This window comes from Acomys russatus, chromosome 5 (assembly GCF_903995435.1).
Source record: "Acomys russatus chromosome 5, mAcoRus1.1, whole genome shotgun sequence".
In the NCBI taxonomy this organism is placed as follows: domain Eukaryota; kingdom Metazoa; phylum Chordata; class Mammalia; order Rodentia; family Muridae; genus Acomys; species Acomys russatus.
In genome coordinates, this window is record NC_067141.1 from 59,524,021 (window position 1) to 59,551,299 (window position 27,279).

The 27,279-nt window shown below is 44.6% G+C and overlaps 2 protein-coding genes across 2 annotated transcripts in view; both read left to right on the forward strand.

The window, feature by feature from the left end:
* Entpd1 (ectonucleoside triphosphate diphosphohydrolase 1) overlaps positions 1-27,279 on the forward strand; it is a 75,767-nt gene that overhangs the window by 14,336 nt on the left and 34,152 nt on the right. The window lies entirely within an intron of this gene.
* Positions 1,753-2,338, forward strand: LOC127189560 (protein LLP homolog). The gene has a single exon (XM_051146530.1). It carries the CDS (start codon positions 1,782-1,784, stop codon positions 2,154-2,156), a length of 375 nt encoding a protein of 124 aa, XP_051002487.1. The 5' UTR covers positions 1,753-1,781; the 3' UTR covers positions 2,157-2,338.

Consider the following 27,279-nt stretch of genomic DNA (forward strand, 5'->3'; position numbering starts at 1 on the left):
TACGTCCCTCTCTGTGAAGGGACAGTCCTGTGTGTTTAACATTCCTAGTTCTCCTGTTGTTTATCTGTGAGCACAAGGACCTCCACGCCTCCCTTAACTGTAGTGCTTTCTTACAGGAAGACTGTCGTCCCCTGAGTCTTACTGATTGAAAAAAATCTCTTCGTCCCTAGCTTACCCCAGGCCTGGTTTATCTCACTCACCCTTACTCATCCGGGTAGGTTTGCAAAACTGCACCAACTCATACACAGGAGAGAGGATTGGTGGCCCTTCTACAGCTCAGGAACTTGAGAGGGAAACGGCAGCTTGGCCAGTTCTTAAGTCACCTACAATACTTTTCTCTGTTTACAATACATTTACCTGTATTATACTTATGGGTTAGACCATTTTAAACCTATGACTTTGTATGTCAAATTTAAATGATTGGCATTTCTTCCCAGTCATCCTAGTAACATACAATTTTTCAGGGTATCAAGGAAAATACTGCAGCTTATCCCCAGGTATGGTCTGGAAGTACGTCCCAGGCCTCCCAGGCACTCAAACAGAGCTGTTGTGTACAGTTATTGTGTGGGTTACCTTCATGGTCTCTGATGTAAGCTGCACCCCTTGAGCTCCGCAGCATGCAACCTGCGCCAGGCCCTTTTCTTTTTTCCTGCAACTAAAATCAATTGTTAAATCAAAACCAGTTAATGCCTCAGATACCCTCCTGATTGCGGGGTATATGAGTAGGCCTTTTTTACTTAGTTGCTAGATTTTTGTATAGCATCGCTCCAGTTTAAGTTGTGTGTGTGTGTGTGTTTGTGTTATTGCCTCATCCAAACACCTATCCTTACATATTGTGAATAGTAAAGTATTTATAATGAATGACAAAACAAAGACAAGAAACAGCTGTGTCCAGCTAGATGGCTGGGTGATCTGGAGCTAAGCACAGTGTTTGTGTCTGCCACTATTGCCCAACTGATTGGAATGCAGAGTCTGTTTCCAATAGATGGGCAGATGGGATAGGACTCCTGCTAGAGCTCAGCTGCGGGTTCATGGCTGAGTAAGAGGAAGTCTTGGTGGCCAAAGACTATGGAAAGAATGTGAATTTCGCCCCCATCACTAGCAAACCAAGACAGTTGCAACAGTGAGCTGCGGTTTTCGCATGCCAAGGGGCAGCACCTTTGTTGTTGTTTTTTGTTTGTTTGTTTGTTTGAGACAGGGTTTCTCTGTGTAACCCTGGCTGGCCTGGACTCACTTTATAGACCAGGCTGGCCTCGAACTCACAAAGGTCCACGTGCCCCTGTCTCCCCGAGTGCTGGGATTACAGGTGTGCGCCACCACACCTGGCTTGTTGTTCTTTTTGCTCATTTGTTTTAGTGATCAGTACTACCGAAGATATAGGAATATTAACATTCTCAAGTTTGCCAAAGTATAGGTTAAACTTCTGAATGGTAGTTTGGTTATAATTATTTAAAGTACAAAGAATGTTATTTTCTGACCCATCAAAAAATTGTTCAAGTAAGCTATCCAGAGGGTGTGCATAAATGCTCCCCAGAGGACATGCAATAGTGAGTAGAGAGAAATAACCTAACATAAAGCTGTATTCAAAAGAGATTATGAGAAAGACTTGTGAGAGCAAGGGAAAATATTGTTATGAAGAAAACTAGGTTATCAAAGTGAATAGTCAAGACCCATTAGTTAGAAAATAGTTACCTTGACAACACAAAGAAGACTAAAAAGGAGTACAGGGCTTCCGGCTGGCGTCCTACGCGTGGAGTGTAGTCGTGTTTCTCAGATAAAGCATGGCTAAAAGCTTACTCAGTAAGTGGAAAAGGAAGATGCGTGCCGAAGAGAGGAAAAAGAACGCCCCAAGGGAGCTCAACAGACTTAAAAGTATTCTCAAAGTTGATGGTGATGTTTTAATGAAGGATGTCGGTGAAATAGCAACTGTGGTGGTACCCAAACAGTGCCAGGAGAAAAGGCAGTGTGGAGCCGATGATGAAAAGGATGACATGAAGATGGAGACTGAAATTAAAAGGAATAAAAAGACACTTCTAGACCAGCATGGCCAGTACCCAGTGTGGATGAACCAGAGACAGAGAAAGAGACTGAGGGCAAAGAGAGAAAAAAAGCGGGGGAAAAGCAAAGCCAAGGCAGCGAAGGGCCTGGCCTGGTAGACCCTTAAAAACTGGAGAGTATTACACGGGACAGAAGTTCAGTTCAGACTGTCTTCAGATTTCAGCTGTCATTAAATGGAAGCTATTTGTTTTCATATTTTAGTTTGGACTTAATTCTGTAGTTTAAAACAAAAAAATAACTCATTTCTGTTGGGTACTTAAATAAAATTACTAATGTGATGAAAAAAAAGAAGATTAAAAAGGTGAAATATTAAAATTGTTTACATAGAATTTATTTTCCTTTCTGTTATTTTCTGTACCTTCTGAATTTTAAAAAGCACATATTATTTTTTCTTCTGTAAGAAATACTAAATGCTACTTAGAAATATCTTTCATTTAAAGCTAATTGGAAAGTTACTGGTTTAATAGTAAAAATAAATCAGATTTAAAGGGATTGTATCAATCATGGTAACTCGACTATTAGCTTTATTTTCAACTATATGTGTAGTTTTTCCACCAGTCTACAAACGTACAAAGTCTGTCTTAGAGTCAGTATCATCACAGAATATCAAGAGCTTAGCTACTAATGATTCAGAAAATTATTCTCGAAATTAAAAGCAAATACATCTGGATTTGAATTTTTTAAAAAAGCAGTAAAGCAGCTCAACTGAGGGACTCACAATAGGTTGGCTCAAAAAGTCATGTATACTGATGTAATGTGAGTGTGAGAAGGGTGGGGCTGCCCGGAAGTGGGTTTCTCATTCTTTCACTGTAAAGGTTATGGTAGAATGAAGTGCATGAACAAAGGGAGGAAAAGTCAGGTATTTAAAACCACCACAACAAAGAAACTCAAGAGTCAGATTGGCAGCCGCAGCCTCTGTCTGCCCAGAATAACAGCTTCACCAGAGGACACAGGATTCTAGTAACTGTTTTAGGGCGGGGCAGACCTTGACAGTCACTTAGTTCATGGGCTCCAGGAGTTTTAAATTTGATAGTGGGTGGGGTACTTTTCCCCCCCCCAAAAAAAGAAAGAAAAGATTACTTAAACTCAAGTGTGCTAAGTGTTAACCAAGAACTGGAGTGACCTCCCACCACTGCTTGTGCCCAGCTTGTGCAGCGTGTCCGGGAGTGCTGCTTTTAACCTTTGTGCAGTGTCGTCTGGCCATGTAGGTTTGTTCAGCGTCAGTTGAGATAGCTGTTGATTTCCTATCATGGCAGCCAAACCTTTCACCTTCCAAACCTTCCCCCTGCAAGGATGGACAGATCTGGGGTAGGCTAGATTTCCTGCCTTACGCCAGCATCTATCTGAGTAAGTGCTCTTTCCCCTCAAGGTTTCCTGTGCATCCTTTATCCTACTGCTATTAATAGGGCCCGTTTCTCTGCTTGCTCAGTTTGCTGTTTTACTTGGTAACTGGTTTTTTTCCCTCTCTCCCTAAACTACATTAAACCCAGATTTGATTTAATTTCCATAGTCAGTAATCTAACAGGTGTTTATTCTTTCTTTGTGGTTTTTGTCTTGCTTTATGTTTTATTTATTTTCTCCTCCTCTTCTTTTCTTGTCTGTTCACTTTTAAGGTCAGAGTCTTTTGTCCTGTTTAGTTTCAGCCGCTGCCCTTTTGTCATCTGTCTCCACTGGCTTCTAGCCCATGTTGACTCTCATGCTAAACATCTCTTCTTCTTTCTAGGTTCCCAGCCCTCATGTGAGTGGCGCACACCCTACGGCAGGTAACTCCCTGAAAACAGGCACCCTGAAGGGAAAACGCCACGGAGGCTCTTGTATCTGTTAGGATTTCCAAGTTATAGTTCTTATTCCCAAGTTATTTTTATGTCATTTGGTGCTCCCACCCCACCCTGTATGTCCAGAAAGGATGTAAAGTTCTGGTTTTCTGTTTTGTTTTCTTCTAGTCTTTTATATGCTAAAAGTTTGTGGTGATGTGTTTTGGCACAAGTTAGTTTCTATCCACTATGATTCTCTTGTTTTGTGTATTGGGCGGGAGCATTTGTTCCTTCACAGTCAGATACTTTCATCTTTCAGTTCTAGACATCTTCTCACCTCTGATTTCTTTCCGTCACTTTCTGAGTTAGTTCTGAAAAGCCTTCTGCATTATAGCTGTGCTGTCTTCTGTTTTGTCACCAAACTCTCTGACATGTGCTCACACTTTCTAGAATATTTCCTTGGCTTTATGTTGAACATTTTTGCAAAGATTCTTATTTTGGCTATTTTTGTATAAATTTCTAAAAAGCTTGTTTTCATTTTCTGAGGACATACTTCAACAAAACTGTACTCTTTCTGCAGTCACAGGCTCAACATCTCCGGGTATAGTGACTGGCATTTTTTTTTTTTTTCCTGTTTGCTTTGTTTCTAAGTATGTTTTATTTTTGTAGATTTCTGTCTTTGATATTGAAGATTTCTTTCTCATTCTTATTTAATCTTTGCCCAATGTATCAAACAGACCTTCGCCCTTGCTTTATAGTTAATGGACTTTAGAGAATATATCAGTTTTTAATTTTTTTCTTACAATAGATGTCTCTATTTGTCTTCTCATCACTGTGGCCAAACATCCAACAGAAAAGCAACTCAGTGGAGGAGGAGTTTATTTTAGCTCACCAGTCAGAGGACTGACGTCATCGTGGTGGGAGCAGCTTGGTCTATGGTGCTGCTGGTAGCAAGCATATGAAGAACACTAGGGCTCAGGTTCCCCTTTTATTCAGTCTGAGCTCTGAGCCAGAAGCTGGATCCGTCTGTCCATGTTCAGAGTGGGTCTTCATCTTAGTTCATCTCTGGAACTGGGCCCACAGACTCATCAGATCTGTGTCTCCTAGTCAATTCTAAATCAAGTCAAGTTGACCGTGAGAATTAACCCTTACAATGCCTCAGTAATCCATCACAACCAGTCAAACCCAGTTTAGTTTCTTGATCTAGTGGGCTTTTCTACTGAATTCTGAAAAATCTCTCCTCACTCTGTCTGGTTGTCTCACTAAGCTAGACACTTCTGCCTTCTTCAAGTTACATGAAACTCTTTCCCTGTCCCTTCATCTTCCTTCCATTGTTAGAATTAGTTTTTCCCTCTGCACTATAGAGAGCCTCCACCATATGTAAATCCCTTCCCATAGGCGAAGCCCTCAGATATTTAAAATGATGCTATTTTGGTTCTTCCACTTCTGTCATTCTCCAACCTAAAGAAGCCTAAAACTAGCTTTTTTCCTGAGCTCTTTGCTGTGTTTTGAATATGAAATGTCCTCCTTTGCTTCAGATGATGGAGGTTGGCTTCCAGCTTATGGGCTTCAGGAAGTAACTGAGTCCTAATCAATGGGATAATCTCTTGTTGGACTCATAAACCGATGGCATTATTGGGATGTGGTCAAAGTGGGAGCCTGTAGGATTAGCTCACTATGCACCTGTCCTTGGGTGCTTAATCGTGACCTAGTCTCTCTCTTGTATTCCTTTCTCTCTACATCCTGCCCACCATGGTAGGACCCCACCACTGCTTATCTATTCCTGTTCCCAGGAAGCTCTGCCCCAGCTCTCAGAGCCAAGCAATCATGTGACTCCTTGAAACTCAGCCTGGAATAAATCTTCCTTCCTTAAGCTGTGTTTGACTTTGGCCACCATGATGGTACCTAACACAGAAGGTCTAACTGTATGGACGCCTTTGAAGAGCTTCTGTCTACATTTATTATTATTATTACTGATTAAGTTATTTATTCACTTTACATCCTGATCACATCTTCCCCTCCCTCATCTCCTCCCAGTCCCTCCCTCTCACCTTGTCCCTTCTCCAATCCACCCTTCCTCCCCTTCTCCTCAGAAAAGGGAGGCCTCCCATGGCTTTCAATCAGCCTTGGCATATCAAGATGAAGCAAGATTAGGAACATCTTCTTCTTTTAAGGCTAGATAGGACAGCCCAGTTAGGGGAAAGGGAACCAGAGGCAGGCAACATAGTCAGAGACAACCCCTGCTCCCACTGTAGGAGTCCCACACAAAGACCAGCTGCACAACTGTTACATATGTGCAGGGGGCCTAGGTTTGTCCCATCTATGCTCTCTGGTTGGCAGTTAAGTCTCTGTGAGCCCCTATGGGCCTAGGTTAGTTGATTCTGTAGGTTTATTTTGTGCTGTCCTTGGCTCCTCTGGCTCCTTCCATCCTTCCTCCTCCTCTTCTTCCACTGATTTCCCCAAGTTCCACTTAATGTTTGGCTGTGGGTTGCTACATCAGTTTCCATCAGTTGCTGGGTGAAGTCTCTCTGATGACATTTGTGCTAGGCTCCTGTTTGCAAGTGTAGCAAAATATCGTTAATAGTGTCAGGGTTGGTTTCCCTCTCATGGCATGAGTCTCGAGCTGGGTAGGCATTGGTTGGTCTCTCCCTCAAAATTTACATTATCTTTTACCCCTGCAACTGTAGGTCTAACTTTTTTTGTTTTGTTTTTATTTTTGTTTGTTTGTTTGTTTGTTTTTGGTGGCTGCATTGGTGCCCCAATCTCTCCATTGGAAGTGCTGCCTGGTTACAGGAGATGGACTGTTCAGGCTCCATATCCCCCATTGCTAGGAGTTTTAGCTAGGGTCACTCTCATAGGTTTCTAGCTTGTCTAAAAGATGCACCTTCCCCCAGTCTCCCCCAAGTCTCTCCCAGTACTCTCTCCCTCCATCTTCCCACTACTACATCTTTCCAGTTCCCATCCCGACTAGAAAAGATCATCCTGAATGAGGTAACCCAAACTCAGAAAGACAAATATGGTATGTACTCACCTGTAAGTGGATATTAGTCATAAAGTACAAGATAACCATGTGGCTAAGTAACAAGGAGGGCCCAAGGGAGGATGCTTGAATCTCACTGACATGGGGCGGGGGGCGTGGATGGAAGGAGGGAACTGGGTGTGTCTACGTCTTACTGCAGATTTGCTTTGAAGGAACTTTGAACAGGTTTTCTGTTTTATTGATGTGTCCTATAGCTTAACCTGGGAAATTTCCCATATGACTTCTTTCCTAGTGTTGGTATATTTCTCACACATTCTACTTGCTGGAACTCTTAATTCACATGCTTTCTAAATTAGGGTTATGTGTATGTATCTACCTTGTAGGCTACTGCTTTTATTTGTCTGTGTGTGTGTGTGTGTTTGAGTCTCTTTTCTAATTTTTTTCTCAAGTGACAGTGCTAAGTTGATTTGAAAAATGGAAAAATCTTGTTAATGTAAAATGCATAATTAAAACTATCAGATGTATATTTGAGACTAAAACCACAATATAAACAGGCTCTCCCTAGATATCATCTTAAGCACCCAGTTTGTGTCATTTTATTTGCCCTTTATAGTCACCTTTAGACATGAGTACTCTTGCTATTCCTATTTCATAGATGAGGAACTGAGGCCAGTGTCGCACAAGTAGGAGGGCAGAGGGCGGGTGTGACGCAGAACTAGAACCACGGCGCACTTTGTGCCGTAACCTGAAGAAGTGAAGCTCTCCCTTACATTTCATGCTAATTATAGCTGACATTTCCGATCCATCTAGTCTAATGAGACATCTTATGTAGTTGCCTTCTTTAGCACTTATTTTATAGGTCAACACTGACGTTTGCGAGTTAATTTTTATGGCCCTTTATTGTTAATAAATCTGTGGCTCTGTGTCTGGTTCTGAGTGCACTTAGGGAATCAGATAACTTCAGGTCAGTGCAAATGCACATATGACTGAGGACATGAGTGAACTGGGGAAATGCGTTGGACTTCAGTAGTTTTTAGAACTATTTATCCCTGTACTAAATCCTCCATAGGCTTTTTGTGTTTGCTCTTTGTAGTTTTTCCCTTCTTTGTTGTGTTCTCAATAGAATATTTATAGACATGAATTGTGCCCAAAGCTCTTTGCACATGGGAGAGAGTAAGAGGAAGTTGCCCTGGGTATTTCAGATGATAACGTCCAAGGGAACAGGAACAAAGCCGTACTTGACCCAGGCCATGACTGTGTGTTTTCAAAGACTTTGAGTCAAGGTGTGGGGTCCAGCTATGTGGGGGTCATCTGGGAAGTGTTGGTCTGTGTCCAAGTTACTGGGGCAGAGGAATTGCTCTCAGGGTTTCTGGAAATTTAATTCAGACTCTAGAGGAAAGTAGTGAGCAGAAACCAATGGAGGGAGTCGCTTACCAATCTGGTCAGTATTTAAAGTTAAACTCTGGGTCTGAGGGTGGGATTGAAATATGGATGAGGATCTGGGTAACCAGACAGAATGTTGCTTATACATCCCATTATATACTTGGGAATGGACTGAGCCAAGGAAGTTTTCTTGGATCCTCCCAAAGAAGAGATAAATCCCAAGACATTGACCACAGGCATGTGAGCAACTGTCTTTCAGATGTCTTCCAGCTAATGGAAGAAAGTCTACTATATGTTCCAGGAAATGAGATGGGACTGGTCCTCGGAAGACAAGCTAACTATGTCTTCTGTAGGACAGGGAAGAGCCAGCTAAGACAGAACGTAAGACAGATGGCTGATGGGAGTTCTGCTTCTCTTCTTGGGTCTTGGACCCTCCTGTTTGTTAGTCACTCTCAGAATACGCTGGTCTAACCTGATGATGGCCCTGCAGATCTAAAGAGCTGTGGAGGATGAATGGTAAATAGTGGCCTTTTCCAACCCACTAACCCCAAAGCAAGTTGCCCATATGGAAGATTTCCATCACACAAGAACATTCCTCATAGCCAGGGCGGTGTCTCTTGTCTAGAATCCTAGCACTTAAGAGGCTTAGGCAGGAGGCTAGTGAGGTCAAGACCAGCCTAACAGAGGGCAGAGTAGGGTGGCACCAAGCCTGAGTTTAATCCCTGGGATCCACATGGTGGAACGAGAGAATCGGCTTTCCAAAAGTTATCCTCCAGCCTCCGCCCTGGTGCCCACATACAACAAACACATGCACTAACGATAACTGACTGACTGACTAACTAGATACATGTAATTAAAACAAAAACAAACAAACAAACAAACAAAAAACAACCTAGCCTGGGCTACATAATGAGACCCTGCCACAAGCAAGCAAAAATGCCCTTGTGACTGAATATCTATTAGTTCATTTTGCATTACTATACTGAGTGACGAACTGAAACTTACTTTATTCCTGATGTGCCTCTTTTTAGTTTCTATTTATTGTGTAGAATATCTTTGTTTCACATTCAAAGTCAGATATTGACAAACTGCAGTCTTGCAGGGTATAGCAAGATCCAGAGATCAGGTCACATAAGGAAGAATGTGTCAAAAGGTAGTGAAGAGTGAATGTGACTGGTGTTAACATAGTAACTCTAAGCAAAAAGTGTAAACTTGCTCTTGGTCATTCAGAAATATTTAAGGAGTTGCTCACATGAACTTGGGGGAAAAGACCAATACAGTGCTAGAATAAAGGTCATTGGAGGAGCCAGGCATGGTGGTGCACGCCTGTAATCCTGGCACTCCAGAGGCAGAGGCAGGCGGATTGCTGTGAGTTTGAGGAGGCCAGTCTGGTCTACAGAGTGAGTCCAGGACAGCCAATGCTACACAGAGAAACCCTGTCTTGAAATAAGCAAACAACAACCAACCAACCAACCAACCAACCAAACAAAAGATCATTGCGAGGCCCCTGAAGGAAGCTCTTTATTGTTGACAGGAAGGTACCGACCAGTAGGTAAACATGAATAAGGAAGAGAAAAAAATGGCCGTGTTCCTTCAGCAACTCCATCCTTTCTGCACCAGTTCATCTCATCTCTGTTTTTTCCTTCTCCTTCATTTTCCCTCCAACAGCCTTTCCATTCTTTTACCAATTTCTGCATTGATTATCTAGAAATTCTAAGGCCACTTTTCGACTCCTGGTCCCCTGGGCCACAAATCTTCCCGGTTTTAGAATTCTTCAGTGATAGTAGCTATTTTGGGGTGAAGGCACTGGGCAGATATCTAGGATAAGCACACTGAGGGCATGCTCTGCTCCCCTGCTTTAGTCAGGGTTTGCACACCTATGAAGTGTGTGTGTGTGTGTGTGTGTGTGTGTGTGCGCACAGATACTGTGTTGATGGGAGTTTGTTTGAGAAATCCAAGAAGAGAGCAAATACTTGTACCTTTTTTTTGAAGTTGTTGAGACAATCAAAACATTCCATGAATGTCACTGCTTTTGTTTCCACATTGCCATTTGCTGGACCTGATTTTACCTTGAAAGTGCCCTAATTCGCAGTGATTTGTATGGTGGGGGTCATCACTCACTGTGTGGAATCTTGAAAGAAGACTTTGTTTATGATTTCCCAAAAGTAATCCATCCCAGTTTCTCATGAGACCCCAGTAGGGTCTCTGCCTGGCATATCAAAGGAGCATTTCAAAGTAAATAGGCAAAATTGTCCCTGGAGTTAAGAGCTAATATGCGTCTGTGTTACTCCCTTTCTGTAGGCTGATACCTCCCACTGGTTTGGTGTGAGTGACAAGCATGTTGCAGCTTGTTGCAATCCATTTTTCCCAGGCTCTCTTCTGCATGTTCCATATTAAATATAGAACGATCCAAATCTTCTGGTTTTTATATTATGTCTTCTATTTTAGGACTTGATATTATTCCTAGAAATTACAGCTGAGTATTGTTAGACTTCTTATTTCATAGGTATTCAGAAAAAAAAAAAAAACAATACCCACTTATATTTTTCCTGGCATTTTGGTGGTAGGGAAAAATATTTGAATTTATTTTAAGGACAAATAACATGGCAAAAAGAATAACAAATATTTGTGGTTGCCTCGGGAACTCGGCTTCTAGATAGTTCTGATTGTGGAAGGGAGGAACAGATGTGGAGATCTTTGCAAAAATACAGTTTCTAGTTAATTGTTTTCTTGCCTGTTTCTGATTCCCATATCCTGCCTTCCTGAGGAGGGGGAATGCAGCTGGATGCTTTAGATAACCAAATTTGTGTTTATTTTTCAAAAAGTAAAAAAAAAAGTGGTATTTGATCGTTTGGTGTTGTGGATGAAAGGAAAATGAAGACAGGAGATCTGGGTGTTTCTTTTTTGTTGTTTGTTTGTTTGTTTGATCTGGGTGTTTCTTGAAACTGCCTGCCATCTAGTGATGTGGCCCTACTTTTGACAAGCATGGCTTGCATAGGACGTAACGATTTTGTGGAGATACGGGAAAGTGCCCTGAAGACTGGTTGTCCTTGCCAACCTCAGAGGCCTGGAGACTCCGCTGAGCCCCGTTGTTTTGCATAGAGAATGAGACTCCGTGCAGCGTATGATGGCCTGGAAAGAGCATTCTGACTGTATTCCCCAGACCTCAAGGGACCCAGGAAGTGGTCGTTCTGGAGGGCAATAGCAGTGTGACCTTGTGCGTTACACCGAGAGGAAGTGGTCGTTCTGGAGGGCAATAGCAGTGTGACCTTGCGCGTTACACCGACCGTGCTTGTGTCTTTGCCCTGGAGCTGAGTTGGAAGACAATGAGGAAAGAGAGGAGCCAGTTACCTGCAGGAGAGGAAGTCAGGGTGGAGGCCATGGAGATAACAGCAGGATATGAGCTCCGCGGTTCTACCCTCCGTACTCTAGCAGACCAAGATGGAGGAGTGCGAGTGTGAGGAGAAGCGATGAGGATGGGCTCAGTCATCTGAGGCGATGGGGGTGGATGACAGACCCATGCAGAGTCAGGAAACACAGGGAAACTATAAAGCTGTACGTCAGGGTCTCAGGGAGTAGCTAGGGCAGCGCAGCAGCAGCCCAAAAGGCCACTGCGGACTTTCCCTTTCTTCACTCTGTGGGCCTCAGAACCCAGGTCTTCTCTGAGTCTGTTTGTCTCTCTCTATCTGCTGTGACCTGACAATTTCTCTACGTTCTAATGACTAGCATTTAACAAGGCTTTCGCTTCTGGGTTAGCTCCATTAGCTTCTGGGGGAAAAAAGGTGGGGGGGGGGAGGGAGGGAAGGAGGGAGGGAGGGAGAGAGAGAGAGAGAGAGAGAGAGAGAGAGAGAGAGAGAGAGAGAGAGAGATATCAAGCAGAGCTCCAGGCATTCAGATGAACCTACTTTCAGAATCCTGGTTTGTGAGCCAGGTAACTTAGCTTCATCTTCAAAATGACTTTGATATCTGTCTTTAGCTTAAAGCTTTAAATGATGTAATGGATACAGGCCAAGGCCATAGTTATCCTTGACTCTAACAACAGTTTCTAGAATAGCCTATTTTGGCCAAGATCATAAGGTCACAGGAAGTAAGATTGGACACCAAGCCAAACCCGCCACTTGTAAGCAGAAACCACCAGTTCAAGCTTTCTCAGAAGATGGCTGTGTAAACCGGTTACTCTCGACCAAAGTAAGCAGGTGTGAAAAGAAAGCCTTAGTTCTTAAATCACCAAATCCAGTGAGGAAAAGAGTCAGGCATTTGATGTTCGTTGTCTGTGTGTCTGTGTAGTGTATGCATGAGTGCATGTTTGTGTGAATGTGTTCTTTCTCTATTATTTATCTTATTTTTTGAGGTAGGGCCTCTTTCTGGCCCCAAAGCTCATTGATTGGCCAGGCTGGCTAGCCACTGAGTTCTGGGGTTCCTTCTCTCCCTCCCACATCCCCCAAAGTAGGGTTATAGATGAGTACCACCATGTTTAACAGTTTACATGGTCACTGGGGATCCAGATCTGGGTCCTTATCAGGCACTTTGCTGAGTGAGGTGCCTCTGCAGCCTCTGAAGTGTGTCCCTTATTCAAAGGCAGGTATATTTAAGGAGAGAGAGCAAGTGTCAAGGTGACATTTATCTGAAGGAAACCCCGGAAGCATGAAGTTGGCAGCCCTTCCCAGAGCTTTAGTGAGGACACCAAGGAGGAAGAAGTGAAAGGGCCAGTGTTCTGTGACGATCCACGCCAGACAAGAGGGTGCTGGAAGCATGGTGCTGCCTTATGAATTACAAAGGCGAGACAAGCAGCAGGCTGTCCCAGAGGGTGTCAGCTAAACTCAAGGAGCTTTTGCTCATTAAATACACTACTATTTCAAAGATTTTTTTTCATATTAGTATTATTTCTTAAATTCTATTTTATTATTTCCAAGTGGAATAAAAAGCTACTTATCTCAAAGAACATTTGAAAATATTAAATACAAATTTAAAGATGCCTCATAAACACACACACACACACACACACACACACACACACACACACACACGTGCGCGCAGCGCGCCTCACTTTTCTATTACCTTCCCAGACTGTTCTCAGTCACAAAAATTCTGAAACACAGTAACTTTATCTGGTTATTAGTTAGAAATCCAATTCCTAAAGTGGAACGTGGGGAAGTTTCTTAATTTTCCTTGAAGATCTCTTGTGTAATGTAAAGGGAGATGTTAGTGGCCTTCTTCTCCGACTTAATTTTAAATTCATAAGAAAGATATAGCCAAGGAGGAAGGACTAGGACATTTAGACATTAGAAAACATAAGGTACCCAAACACATGACCTCAATTATAGTGTCCGTGTGTGGCATGTGCATGTGTAGGCCAGATCTACACCAAGTGTCTTCCTCTGTCCTTCTTCTCCTTAGTTTTAAAGATTTAGTTTCAATTATATGTATGTGGGGGTTATGTGCATGTGAGTGCAGGTGTCTACAGAGGCCAGAAGAAAGCATAGAGCCTCTGGAGCTGGAGGTGCAGGTGGTGTGAGCCACCTCAGGTGTGGGTGCTGGGAACTAAACTCAAGTCATCTCCAAGAGCAGCAAGTGCTCTTAATTCATGAGCCCTCTCTCCAGATTTTACCTTAGTTTTTGTGACAAAGCCTTTCACTGAACCCAGAGCTCACTGTTCAGGCTAGAATGGCTGAGCAGCCAGCCCCTAGGATATGTCTATCTCTGGCGCTAGGATTATAGGTATATACCACTAGACCTGGGTGGACTGGTAGCTCAGATTTATCATTGACTACACAGTGAGTTCATGGCCAGTCTAGGCTCCCCGAGACTCTGTCCTAACCCCTGATGCATCTGCTCAATCTAATGAGGATCCTTTTACACGTGTCACATCATGGTGGACATCAATGACATGAATACATGTGGGAGCAGGCCACTGGGTCAGAGGCCAGCCTGATCTACAGAGTGAGTTCCAGGATAGCCTGGTCTACAGCGTGAGTTCCAGGACAGCCAGGGCTATACAGAAAAACCCTGTCTCAAAGACCAAAAAACCCCAAAACAAATCAAAACAGACAACTCAGAGCATTGTGTGGGCCAGGCTCAGGCCCTTTATAAAAACCCTATCATGAGAACTATGGAGGGTCATGTGAGAACTGCTTTCATCCCTTCTAAGAATAAGGTGCTTGCGACTAATGATCTCTTGGTAGGTCCCATCTTTTAAAGGTTGTAACAGCTCTCATGTTACCATGTTGGGGACCATACCCCCAACACATGAAACTTTGGAGGACCAACTGAAGCCAAACCATAGCAGTAATTGTGACCTTTATAAAATGGGGCTTGTGTGGTAGGGAAAGGAGATAGCACATAGTTGAGAAGACTGTTTATAAGCTAGGAAGATTCTTTCCAGCACCACTTGGGCTGCTGAAGATTAGGCAGGAAAATGCCGAAGATATTGAGTTGTTTTGGTTCCGTAGAAGCATGAGCAGGAGACCGGTGCGCAGTAAGGAGGAGGGATGCAGAGGAATTGCAGCCTCCGGATGGTCTCAATGTCATCTGGGAAAGTGCGTTCCTCTCAGTGCAGTGTGAGCATGCATCATTGTTCCAGAGCAAACCACACCAAGAGCAACGTGGGGAAGAAAGGGTTTGTTTCCACTTACCCTGCCAGGTCACAGTCCATCACTGAGGAAAGTTAGTCAAGACAGAAGCAATGGGGTAACCAGGGCTGCTTCCTGGTTTGCTCATGCTCAGCTGGCCTCCTTATGCAGCCTGGAACCGCCTGCTTAGGCATTGCACAGAGGGCTGGGCCCTCCTGCATCAACCAGCAACCACAGACCTACAGTCTGGTCTAGATTCAGTCGAGCGTCCCTCTTCTCATATGACTCTTTAATCAGCACGATAATTAAGTATGGGAGGAAGGGCACTTGTGGGGAATCCAGAGGCCACCTGGCAAGCAAGTGGAAGTGAAGGACACCTTTTCCCCAGGGCTTATTCTCGCCTTCCAGCATGGGTTGTGGTGATCTAAATGGCCATCCGTTGTGCAGAAGTGCTTTGACAGGCTGAAGCCTCTCACTAGCCCTGAGTCAGGGATGGTTCCAAAGCAGCTGAATGAACTTTATGGAGATTATGTATGGCCTTTGAATTCTCAGAATGTATAACTTATATCACAAAGATGGAAGAGAATAGATTCAGAAAACCTCCTTATGAGCTTGACATTTGGAAAAGAAACAGCTAATGCCTTAAAACAGGCCTGGGTTCACGAAACCAGCCTGTAACAAATTACTATAACACGAGGGACATGTAAGAAGGTGATTAAGAAATGTGGCAGTCTCTTAAATTCATGGAAATAGTATACTTTATTTCAAGAGATTTAAAAGGTGTTTAGTTGTAAGAATTTCAAACAAAGCCACGGGTGATATAATAGACTTGTGGGCTGTTGCTCATTTTCAGCGGTTGTCAATATTCTGAGGGTTTTGTTTCTTCTTTCCCCTCTTCCCCTGCGATGGTCTTACTGTTGGTGTTGGAAGATGCAAAACTAAAGAGTCTATAATTTTACTCGTCAGTTCCTCAGTCTGAGGAAGACATATGGCAGGATCCCTCACAAGTGACTTGGAGAAATATGGATTGGAGAAAGGGCCACAGGATTCCTGGCTAGTCCATGCTGACAGGTGGCTTCAAGTCCACAAGGTCGTGTGGACTCCTGGCTAGCCCACGCTGACAGGTGGCTTCAAGTCCACAAGGTCGTGTGGACTCCTGGCTAGCCCACGCTGACAGGTGGCTTCAAGTCCACAAGGTCGTGTGGACTCCTGGCTAGCCCATGCTGACAGTCTTCCGAGGAGCGAATGGGCCAATGATATGAAGCTTTCAGTGTGAGTGCAGTATATTACAGAAGAAATAAGTTGCCTGCAGGCTGAAAAGATGAACTGAAAAGAGAGGCTGACATTTAAATGGGTGAGAATCCAGGCTTGATGGTCTCTTGTGGCGGGGCGGGGGGGGGGGGGAGGGGAGGGATCTGAAGTTGCACAGGTTCAAATATCTGAAATGACTAGTTGTTGCTGACTTTTGGTTTACAGATAAGGTCTAATACCACAACCTCACGCCCATGACCTTCAATTACAGCATCTGGTTGGGACAGGGCGGTTACCAAAGTAGAAGGCATCCACCCGAGGCCAGTAGGGTGACATATAATCTGAAAAACATGATTCATGAACTGGAGTTTTGGGGTTTGGAAGGCAGGAAACTTGAGGTACATGTACTTGCCACCTTTGAAGACTTGAAAAAAAAATAAAGAAAAAAAAAAAAAACCACATTTTAAGTGGCTTGATGGTCTAGAGTTGGCCTGGTCGGTGGAAGTTAGAAGGAAACTCAACTTGGATCAAGATCAGCACTTCCTATCAGTTGCAGGTGTCTGCTGTTAGCCTGGATGACTGTGAAGTACTCTGTGCCCCATCAGAAGAAATTTACCACAGCAGTTAATACCTAGCTCTCAAGAATTCCACAGCAACGGATTCGTCCTGGGGCAGCAGTTGGACTAGGCCCCGTGTTTGCAACCCTGACCAATCAATCATTAGAATCACCTGCGGATGTCAGGCATGCCTATGGCCTGGTCTCTGTACTGAGAGGCCAGTGAGATTGCCCTGGAAAGGACTGGGAAAGGCCCTGGGTGGTGCTTCTGTGCCAGCAGTGCTGGGAATTAGTGGAGGGAGTGAACTCTGTGCATCCTTTCATCTTGAAAGATGCTAGCTGCCATTCATAGGATATTTTTAAAAGTCTGAACGGTGGAAAGCCTCACTATGGCAGTGAAGTCAGGCAGCACCTGAGCTCAGAGGAGAACAAAGGAGGCTAAAAGTGCCAGAGCTCAGCAGAGAAAACCCAGAGAAGGCGCCTGTGAGTTTGGCCAAGTACTAGAATGAAGCTGGGTTGGCTAGTGCAGCATGTGATTGAAAATGGCCATGCCTTCCTGGGAGTTTTGTTGCGATATAGGGCCTTGAAATAGTACACTCAAGACAGTGCTGGCAAACTGGGCCCTCCTCAAGAGTGCCCCATAGGCTCAGAAGAGGGCAGTGCCCAGAGAGTTTCACTGTCCTAGTGACTTCCCTCTCGGAGAGGACACGTGTAGTGTAGTTATCTGAGAGCGTCACTCTTGCATAATGTGGTGCTCCAAGGTCAAGGCACCGTGTTCTGTGTAGCTGTTTACACCAAACCAAGAGCCTTGACTACTGCTTGGGCCAGCTACCTTCTTGCCAGCTTGCTTTTTGTGGCTTTCACCTGCTTTCAGGGCTGCCTTGGGAGTCCTTTCCTCACTGCTCCCTCCCAACCACAGATGACGTCCCCAAGGTGATGTGAAGCTTCTTGCGCCTCCCCACCTGATGCGACAGCCTTTCTGCCACATCCATGAGCAATGCCTAACGTGGTTTCAGTAAGCTAACTGGCTTCGGGGAAGGGGAACAGGGCTGCCTTTTAAAAGCAAGCTAGCGATGACTAAGGAAATTGCCTAATAAGGAACCGACTAGAGGCAAGCTGGCCTTACATACCCTCACAATTTCTCCGTCTAAAAGGAGAAGTATGGGAGTGGGTTGGACTCTTTACAAAAATAGTGCCGAGAGAAAACCCCTCTGAAACCGCAGGGGAAAGGCCTGTAGCTGTGCTTCCAAACATACAGAGCCAATTCAGTAGTCTTTACCACTGCACTCTGAAGTGCCTCACAAGCGCTCTCCCCTCCCTCCATCTTTCCATGTCTGTCTCTGTCTGGATTTATGGGCTCTTTTTAGGTAGTGTCTCTCCATGTATGCGGGAACAATACGTGACATACAGGCGCTAACTGGGCGTGGCTATGACGTGCTATGACCTAGACGTTTTTCAAAGTATGGTCCCCAGGCCAGCGTCACCACCATCACTTGGGAACTTGTCAGAAATGCTGATTCTTTGGTGACACCCCAGACTTGCTTCATAAATCTGAAACCCTGAGGAGCCAGCAGCCACCGCTTCAGCAAGCGTCTAGGGTGCCTGGTGCAGGGTGGTGGCCTAGAACTGGGTTTCACGACTCGGTCTTAGAGGACTCTTGAGAGGAAGTGTTTGCCAGGGCTCTGACATACACCTGAATAAGGCAAACTACAAGCAGAAGGTCCTTCAGTCCTGACCACTGAGCCGGGTTAGAGGGTGGAGCTCACAGGTGCTTGATAAAAGAGTCCATGTGACAGGAGATGGGAACAAACTGAGAAAGAGTAAAATCAGAATGACAAGGTGGTGGCCAATCCCGTGAATTCACGTCCTTATAAAGTTAGGATGCCAATGCTGAGGCCTCTGAAATTGCCACTGCGGAGCGAGACAGAGAGAGATTTGACACGAGATGAGCTGGAGCTTTAAATATGCTGTATTCTGTTTCGCCTTAGTCTGTAGGTCAAAGTTCTGTGTTAACAGGAAAATAGAAATGGGGTGAGTTTTAAGAAAGTGATTTGGGGGGCTGGAGAGATGGTTCAGCAGTTAGGAATGCTTGTTTCTCTTCCAAGAGGCCCTGGGTTCAGTTCCCAGCACCAACATGACTGTTCACAAGTTTCTATAGCTATACTTCCAGGGGATCTGACGCCCCCAGCTAGCCTCTGTAGGCACAAGGCACACAGATACACATGCAGGCAAAGCACCTATACACATAAAAAATAAATCTTAACATGCTACTATCTTAATTACTTTGCATTTTATAGTAAGGTATCACAGAGGGTAAAAAAAAAAAAAATGTACAAGGAAAGCCATCAGGTGTGCTGATCCTAACAACAGCTGCACCAGCAGCGACAGTGACAGCAAACACAGTGGCTCTGAGCGGTGCTGCTGTGTGTTTGGCCCTGGGATACATTAGGGTAAGCAGTCACGATCTCTAAGCAGTGAAGCTCAGTCTCAGGGCCTCGCACATGCCAGGCAAGGGCTTCACATCTGACCTACATCCCCAGCCATCCCCTTGACCTTCTCTAGCCAGTGGGTCCCAGTTGTGGCTGCATGTTAGAGGACCCAGGGAGTCACTGAAAATGCCAAGGTCCGGGCTTTAGCCTCAATCGGATTCAATTTGTTTGAGTGGGACCCCAGAGTTGGTGCCTTTCAAAGTTCTTGCATGAATCCATTGCCCATCAGCACTGGAAAAGACTGCTTCCACGACGTGTTTGCCTAGGAAGGTAAACTGCTAGAAAACCCTATGCGCAGTAAAGAAGTGCAGAGTGCTGTGAGGGGTCTAGAGAGGGGACATTTGAAGAATGCTTGAGGAGGTGATTTTCAGCTGGCATCCGAGGGAAGAACAGAAAACAGTTAAGCAAAGAGGGTAGGAGATGATGTTCCAGGCTGAGAGCACGCTGGCAGGGACAACTTGGTGATTTGAAGCCTGAAAGGTGACAGTGTGGAGGGAAGGCGGTGGTGATAAGAAAGGCTAGAGACTGGGATGGGCCAAACAGACCTCTGGGCTATATTGTGTACCTTGTTCTGGTCTTCCAAGAGCGGTGGGGAGCTAGGAGGTGTTCTGAGAAACAGATGTATTATTTGTGGACAGAGGGACACTCTGAGAGGATTGCATCTCTCTGGAAAGCAGGCTGCTGGGAAGCAAGAGTGGATGTAAGGAGTCAGTTAGGAAGCCGGCCCTAAGAGGAGGTTGTGCTTGGAAAAGGGAGCAGTGGAGTGATGAAGGGGGGGTCCATGGCATCGGACTATTTGGGAACTAGAACCCCAGGATGTGGCAAAGGGCGATGGATGCAGCGTTTGCCGAGTGAACATGTTATGTGCCTGTGAAGAGAGCAGGTGGAGAGGAGAAAGGAGTCGAGAAGGCTGCTGTCTTCCTTGCTGTCTGTGATTGGATGATGGGTGGAGGTTCTTGTGAGAGCCGTCAGTGCTCAGGGAGGAACAAGCCTGGTAGGGAACTAAGCCTGAGTTCTCTTCAAGCAGGATATACTTGAGGTGCTTGTGAGGCATCCAAGCGGAAAGGACAAAGGGGCAACAAAAATGTCACAAGTGCCCATGCCTAGATTGTAGACAGAGTATCATGACAGACCACAGGGATACACAAGTTCACTAAAATCACCCTTTTCATAGAAAGCTTACCCTGTCCTCATATCAACCTATCAAAGTAAGTAATAGCTTTAATCTTTTTTTTTTTTTAGTATAAAAATGGAGATTTAGAAAGATTAAGTAACTTGCTGGTAAGAGACAGGATTGAGATTCTGTCATGTAGCCATACATAGGAGATGGTGCATTGCTACCCAATCATAGTCTTCAACCAGGATTGAAGCAGAATTAGCTATGTTTGTTAAGGATCGGCCAGCTACGGGGGCCGTTCCCTCAGTTATACACATGGCATTTGCGTCTGTTATTGTTGGTAATTCATTGAAAAACATATCCTGTGGAGTGGATGACTAAGTCTTGGGATCCAGGTTAGGGATTTGCTGCCTACAAAATACACAAACTAAAGTTAGGCTTGCATGGCAGGCAGCTCAGGAGAAATAGAACCTCAGAGTTGAGAGGTGAAAGCACACTTGGGACGGTCAAGGCAATCCCTCTCCGTTTTCTATGGAAAATATTGCACACTGAAAATCCAACTCAACCTTATTTCTTCATCTAGCCTACTAATAACGGAACATCGATGCTGGCCAACCCTTTGCCAGGTGCTAGGACGGGGCTCAGTCTCAGCCCCAAGGTTGCTGTAACACTGTGGGAGGAGTGCTCTGAGAGGCCAGCAAATAGAGGCTTCTGGGAAGGGTTCTAGGAACCGTTATGCACAAGTGCTTATCCCCAGTCTCAGTGTCCTCCCTTGAGATAGATTTTAAAAAGAAGGGGTGCTGAGGGCATGTTTCACACAGAAACAGGAATTTTTTTTTTAATGAAGTGCATACTTGTGTGTGTGTGTGTGTGTGTGTGTGTGTGTGTGTGTGTGTGTGTGTGTGTGTGTGTGTAGGAAAAAGCCAGCCGGGCGGTGGAGCGCACACCTTTAATCCCAGCACTTGGGAGGCAGAGGCAGGTGGATCACTGTGAGTTTGAGGCCAGCCTGGTCTACAAAGTGAGTCCAGGACAGCCAAGGCTACACAGAGAAACCCTGTCTTGAAAAAAAAACAAACAAACAAACAAAAAGTAAACAAACAAACAAAAAGTCTAAATTCAGAGCCTAACATGTTAAGTACACTTGGCTTTTATAGATAGAATTATTAATAAAGAGTCTGGATTTAGCTAGGTGTGATGACTCAAGCGCAATCCCAACACCCAGGAGGCAGAGGCAGGTGGATCTTGGTGAGCTCAAGTCCAATTGAGTCCTCATAGTGAGTTCCAGGCCAGCCAGGCCTCCACAGTTCGGGTTTTATGTAGAAGCTTTACAGTTTTAGCTTGCTATACTGACTTCAAAAAGGATAGTTTGAAAAGGGAATTGCATTGAAGTGGAAGAGCTGTAGGAATCCAGGGAAGTAAGAAAAAGGAAAACAAATGGATTTAAGAAATATTTAGTGGCCAGGTGCATTGGCACAAGCCTGTAATCCCAGCACACAAGGAGGCAAAGGTAGGAGGATCTCTGTGAGTTCGAGGCCAGCCTGACCTATAAAACGAGTCCAGGACAGCCAAGGCTGTCTTGAAAACGAAGAGAAAGAAGGAAGGAGAGGGGGTGGGGAAGGAGGGACGGGGGGGGGGGGGAGAGAGAGAGAGAGAGAGAGAGAGAGAGAGAGAGAGAGAGAGAGAGAGAGAGAGAGAGAGAGGAGAGATATTTAGTGACAAAAACTTTTTAAAAAACTGTATGAAGTTTTAAGGAAGAAGATAGAATCTAGAAAGATGTAAGAGTAATAGACTTTAATGTACAGATTTTATGGAAAGATTAAATTAGAAGGGAGGAGGTTATATTCAGACATGGTGAATTTGCCTATAGCACACTGAAGCAGGTGTGTGTGTGTGTGTGTGTGTGTGTGTGTGTGTGTGTGTGTGTGTGTGTGTGTTGGCTCAGGAGACTGGCCTGCGCCAGTGGAGCAGATCAGGAAGGGTGATGGCCGTTGAGACTAGGGAGTTGTAATCATTGAGATTAGGAAGTTACCCAATGGGGGTTGAGGAGCCATCACCACTCAGTCTGGGTCATGCCTATACAGTGGGGTGAACCAGGGTCCCAACATGGAATCCTAGAGGGCAGCCATTAATAAATATAGAGCAAAGAACCAGCAAGCAGGGGCCAGAGAAACAGGAGGCTTGCTCAAAGAGTCTGGTATCATGGGAGCAGAGAAGGAAGAGTTTAAGATATCAACGTTATCAAATTCTACAGGAAATGCAGGGGCTGAGATATGTACCCACTGGGTTTAGTAACACAAGAGAGTGGGTGATATTTGTGTGAGCAACTTCAGTGTGAAGAGTGGGGCAGAAGCTGATGAACTAGGTTTAGGAGCGAGTGGCCTGTAGGGATGTGGAGTTTAGGAATGCCACGCAGTATGAAGAGGAAACGCAGAAGCCCCAACAGTTAAAGGAAGTAGAGTTACAACCATTGCTGTTTCAGGGGTTGGCTCACTGCCAGTGCTGGTACAGCACCATATAAAGCTCTGAGAGGCAGTGGCCACACCCCACTCAATCCTGAGAGAATGGGAAAGGGTGGGTCCAATGTTGCCTTTGACATCCAAGTATTGTCTTTGATCACTGTCCCAACCTTAAGGATGGCCTTGCCAATTTGTCATCCTAAAGGTCAGTTCTAGGTAACAAATTTTCCCAGAAGGCGGAATAAAATTTTCCTCTTCAACTCATGTGTATTTCTCATAGTTGTTGGCCCTCTAGGAGTCTCTATAAAGAATAACAACCCTTGTCACTCATTTCCGAGTGTCAGAATCTGTGTTTCCCTCAGATGTGATATCTTGAGCCTTTGCTGAGGTGGAGATTCATTTCCTTTTACTGAGAACATTATTGTAGTTCCAAAGGAGATAAAAAAGGAGAAATTATTACTGTCCCTCTTGTCCCTCCCAAGTGGACTTCCCGGGCTGGTACCCCTTCTACCTCTGTGAGCCGGAGGAAATGAGAATGCAGGCAACCTGACTGGGAACAGGGAGCAGAGAGGTCGAGCTCTGTCATTCATGTCGCCCTGTGTTGTCTTTCCTTGGCCTTCATGTTTTAGAGGGACCAATAATTTACTGCACTTTGTGGAACAGAAAGACAGAGAATTCCATGAAACATACATTTGAAAGATGGAAATATAAGTTATAGTGCCCGTTTATTGTTAACGATGACCAACTTTATAGAAAAGTTGATCTGATGGCAGATGGCTCAGCAGTTAAGAGAACTGGTTGCTCTTCCGGAGGATTTAGGTTTGATTCCCGGCATCCATATGGCAGCTCCCTCAGACCATGCTGGAGATGCACTGACAGGCCCTTATCATTGTCTTTCTATTCCATGCAGTTGGCCCCATCCCATCATCTTCATCTATCCCCTCCTTCCCGAGGATACAGTAGTAGTAGGGTACCACTTTCCTAGTCATAGTCCAGATTTGATAACATTTCCAAGACATAAGACTAATTACACTTTCCTTCTGTGGTAGAAGACATTCTCATCTGTTGTTCTGGTCTGTTTAGTGTTGCTTCCAGAGGACACTTCCATGGGTTTGGAGTACTTGCCCAACATGCCCTGGGTTCAGATCTCAGAACTTCCTCAAATGGGTGGTGGTGTATGCCTGTCATCCTAGCAGGAGGGGACGTAGTAGAAGCAGGATTATCAGAAATCCAGTGTCATCTTTGACTATATAGGGCATGTAAGGCCAACCTGGCCTAGAGGTTCTGTCTCAAGAAACAAAACAACAAAATGACCACCAACAAGAGAGGACACGTTGTCTCTGAGGTTCCGGGACCCTCCTGTAACTCCTCTTGCCTCCTTGTCAACCAAATGGATATAGGAAATATACTTAGAAAAAAATCTAAGGGACCCTCATATTGCCCCTCTGAGTTATCAGTTGTATCTATCATGTTCTTGACAGGAAGTTAAGTCTAACCAGTTTTAAGCTCTTGCTCTCGCTCTCGCTCTCGCTCTCATGCTCTCACTCACCTCAAAGCTCAGGGACTCTGGGCTGAAAGGAGAAAAGTGGGTGCTTCCCATGGTGAAATTAGCAAGGCCAACTGGGAGCCTGAACTTGTCTTACTAAAGTATCATCCCCTTCCACTCTGACTCTCAAGCCCGGAGGTGCCCAAAGGGACAGTACAGTGTTAGCTCAAAGCTTTGAATCCATCCAAAATAGGTCTGACAACACTGTCTGGTGGCGTAGAAGGCATGACATTGTTCTGGAAAGTGTGGATGATTGGGAACCAGATGTAGCAGCTTGGATTAATTGGGCTGGCCAGTGGCTGGCAGAACACTAGAGTGGGCAGTCAGCAAAGTCCACACCAGACCACTAAAGCACAGCTTCCCAGTTACCCGTTGCTCACTTTCCGTGCTCATTGCCCCTTCACTCATATAAAGCCTTGCACAGGTAAGCCTTGCCTGGTATCTCCTTGAATTTCAGAAGGAGCCAATGGGGTGGCTTGCTATTCCTGGACTGAGTGTTTAGTGTGTTTGTTTTGGATACCTGCATTTCTTGTGGGAGCCTTGCACATTCTGGATGGAGGGCATTTGCATGACTGGCCCCAGTGAAAGCCCTGGGTACTGGGTTGCTGGTGAGTTCACCTGGTAGACATGTCATCTGTATTGTTACAGCGGTTTGCTAGGGGAACCATGTGCCTGGTTTCTGCCAGACTTAGCTCAACAGATCTTCGCCTGCAGATTTGACATCATATCTTTTTGCTGTAGCCAATTATAGCTGTGTGTATGAACATATGTTGAGTCCAATAAGCCCCTTAGGGGATGGTCAAACCTGGCATGTTTTTAAAACCCTAGCATGTTCCCACTTAAAGCTCCAGGCCCATTTCTCAAGAGCTACTCCTGACAGTTGCTAGCCTTGCATACCTGTCCAGATAGATCTTTGTTTTACCTAGTAGAAACAGTGCATTTATTGTCCCCATCTTATATTCCATATAATGCAGTACCCTGAAGACAGCCTGTTACATTGAGCACCCTACCCTGTTCCTTTTCATGTCCTCACCAGTATATTGAGAGATTAAATTTCTACACTAAACTTCTTTGACAGATAATACTAATTGCCACCATCAGAGTTGACAAATCTTTACTTCCACTAATGTATAAGGAGGAGTGTTCTTGTCAATACAATTTATTTTTTCTCTGATTTTGGTTTTTGAGACAAAGTCTCACTCTATAGTTGTGACTGGCCTGAAACTTCTTATGTAGAGCAGATTAACTTTAAATTTGCCTCTGCCATGGTATTGGGATAATGACCCTATTTCAGATTCCATAATTTTCCATATAATTTCTTTCCTGAACTTGTACTAACATTTATTCCTTTTAGATGTACAACTGTTTGAATTTTTATAAATATGTATATATTCATCTAGCCATCACCACAATCAGGATAAGAGTATTTCTGTCACCTCCAAAGGCCCTCTGTAGCTTGTCACTGTCAGTTTCTGGCCCCTATCCTGAGCCTTTGCTCAGTGCTCTAAGTTGTGCTCCTAATTTTGCCTTTTCAATAGTAGAGTAAAGTCATTCAGTTTGTGGCCTTTTGAGTTTGGCTTCTTTCACTTAGTGCAGTGCTTTTGAGATGTGTCTATGCTATTGCGTGTGTCACTAGTGTATTCCTTTCGTATTGCTGAGAATGATTCCATTGTACAACTGTGACACAGTTTGTACACAGTCACCAGCTGGTAGGCATTTGGATTTTTAATTTTTTATGGTTATAAATAAAGCTGTTAGAAATATTTTGATAATGGCTTTTGTATGGACATCATCTGCCCTTTGGGGGCTAAACATCTAAGGGTGTGATTGCCTCATCATAAAGTAAGTACTTAAAGTTGTACCTCACTATCTCTTGGTTCCAGAACACTCTGGGGGTGCCAAATAGATGTGAAATGGTATAGTGTGCACTGTCGTATACCCTTCACAACCTCCCTATATTAATTACAATACCTGATCTAAGATAAGTGCTAGATCCAAAGTTGTTTTACTGTGTTGCTTAGGGACTAATGACAAAGGGGGAAAAGCTGTACATGTTTAGTATAGATGCAGTTATTTTCTTAGATACATGTCCTCTACAGTTGATTGAGTTTTCAGATGCAGAACCAGAGACATGGAGGCCAACTATATTTAGCTTCCTAACTAACTGCCAAGCATTTTTTCCAAATAGGCTGTGCCGTATGTCATCTTGTGTCTCCGGAAGTAATGTGTGTGTTCCAGTTGCTCCTTATCTGACCAACTCTGAATAGTGTCGGCATTTTAAAATTGGAGGACACTCTAATAAGTAAATATTTATAAAAGTGTGAAAATTTGCTACTTGGGTATCTCATATCTCCTCTCTGTCTCCCCTCTTCCCTCTCACTCCCACTCCCCTCTCTCTCTCCTCTTCTCTCCTCTTTCCTTTCTCCTCTCTTACTTCTTGACATTTGTAACTGCTTCTGGGAAAGAGTAGAGTCCCTGGGGCACAATTGTTTGATTTCAGATGTGGAGAAGATTCGTTTAGTAGAAGCAGTGTGCAGAGACCTCAGATTGTTACGCCTTCTGGCCAGGACACAGGGAATTCCAGTGTGCAAACTGAGTGATATCACTTTGTTGGAAACAGCCCTGTTCCCTGCCAACCCTACCCAAAACATGGGGATTCCGTGCTAATCACAAAGGCCTCTTATGTTCAGTCCACTCTGTGGGAAAATGGATTCAAGGGAAGCCAGAAGGGGAGGGGGTGAAGAGAGTGAGTGGTGTGGTGGGAGGAAGTGAGGAAACCAGCGAGGAAGGGAACGCCTTTGCTGCCTTGCCTTCCCCCATAGAACTTTGATGGTGTCTGGTTTTTGCAGTCATTAGCAGTTTTGGAGTCAGGCGCAATGAAGTGCAGAGTCAGTGACAGGGGCTAATTGAAGAAGAGCGCACCACAGAAGAGTGGGCAGACAAAGTCTCTGAGTCTGCTTTGCAGTAAAAGCTTGTTCTGAACCCCACCTCCACCTCCACCCCTCTCCCCCACCTGTTTCCCCCACCCCCACTGCCTGATTGTCCCTAGATGGCTTCCTAGCCAGAGCTGATACTCAGAACATCTGTCAGACTTGGCTAAGATAAATACACTCCTTTTCT

Coding starts and splice junctions, on each gene's coding strand:
- LOC127189560 (XM_051146530.1), top strand. CDS start 1,782: ATGGCTAAAAGCTTACTCAGTAAGTGGAAAAGGAAGATGCGTGCCGAA.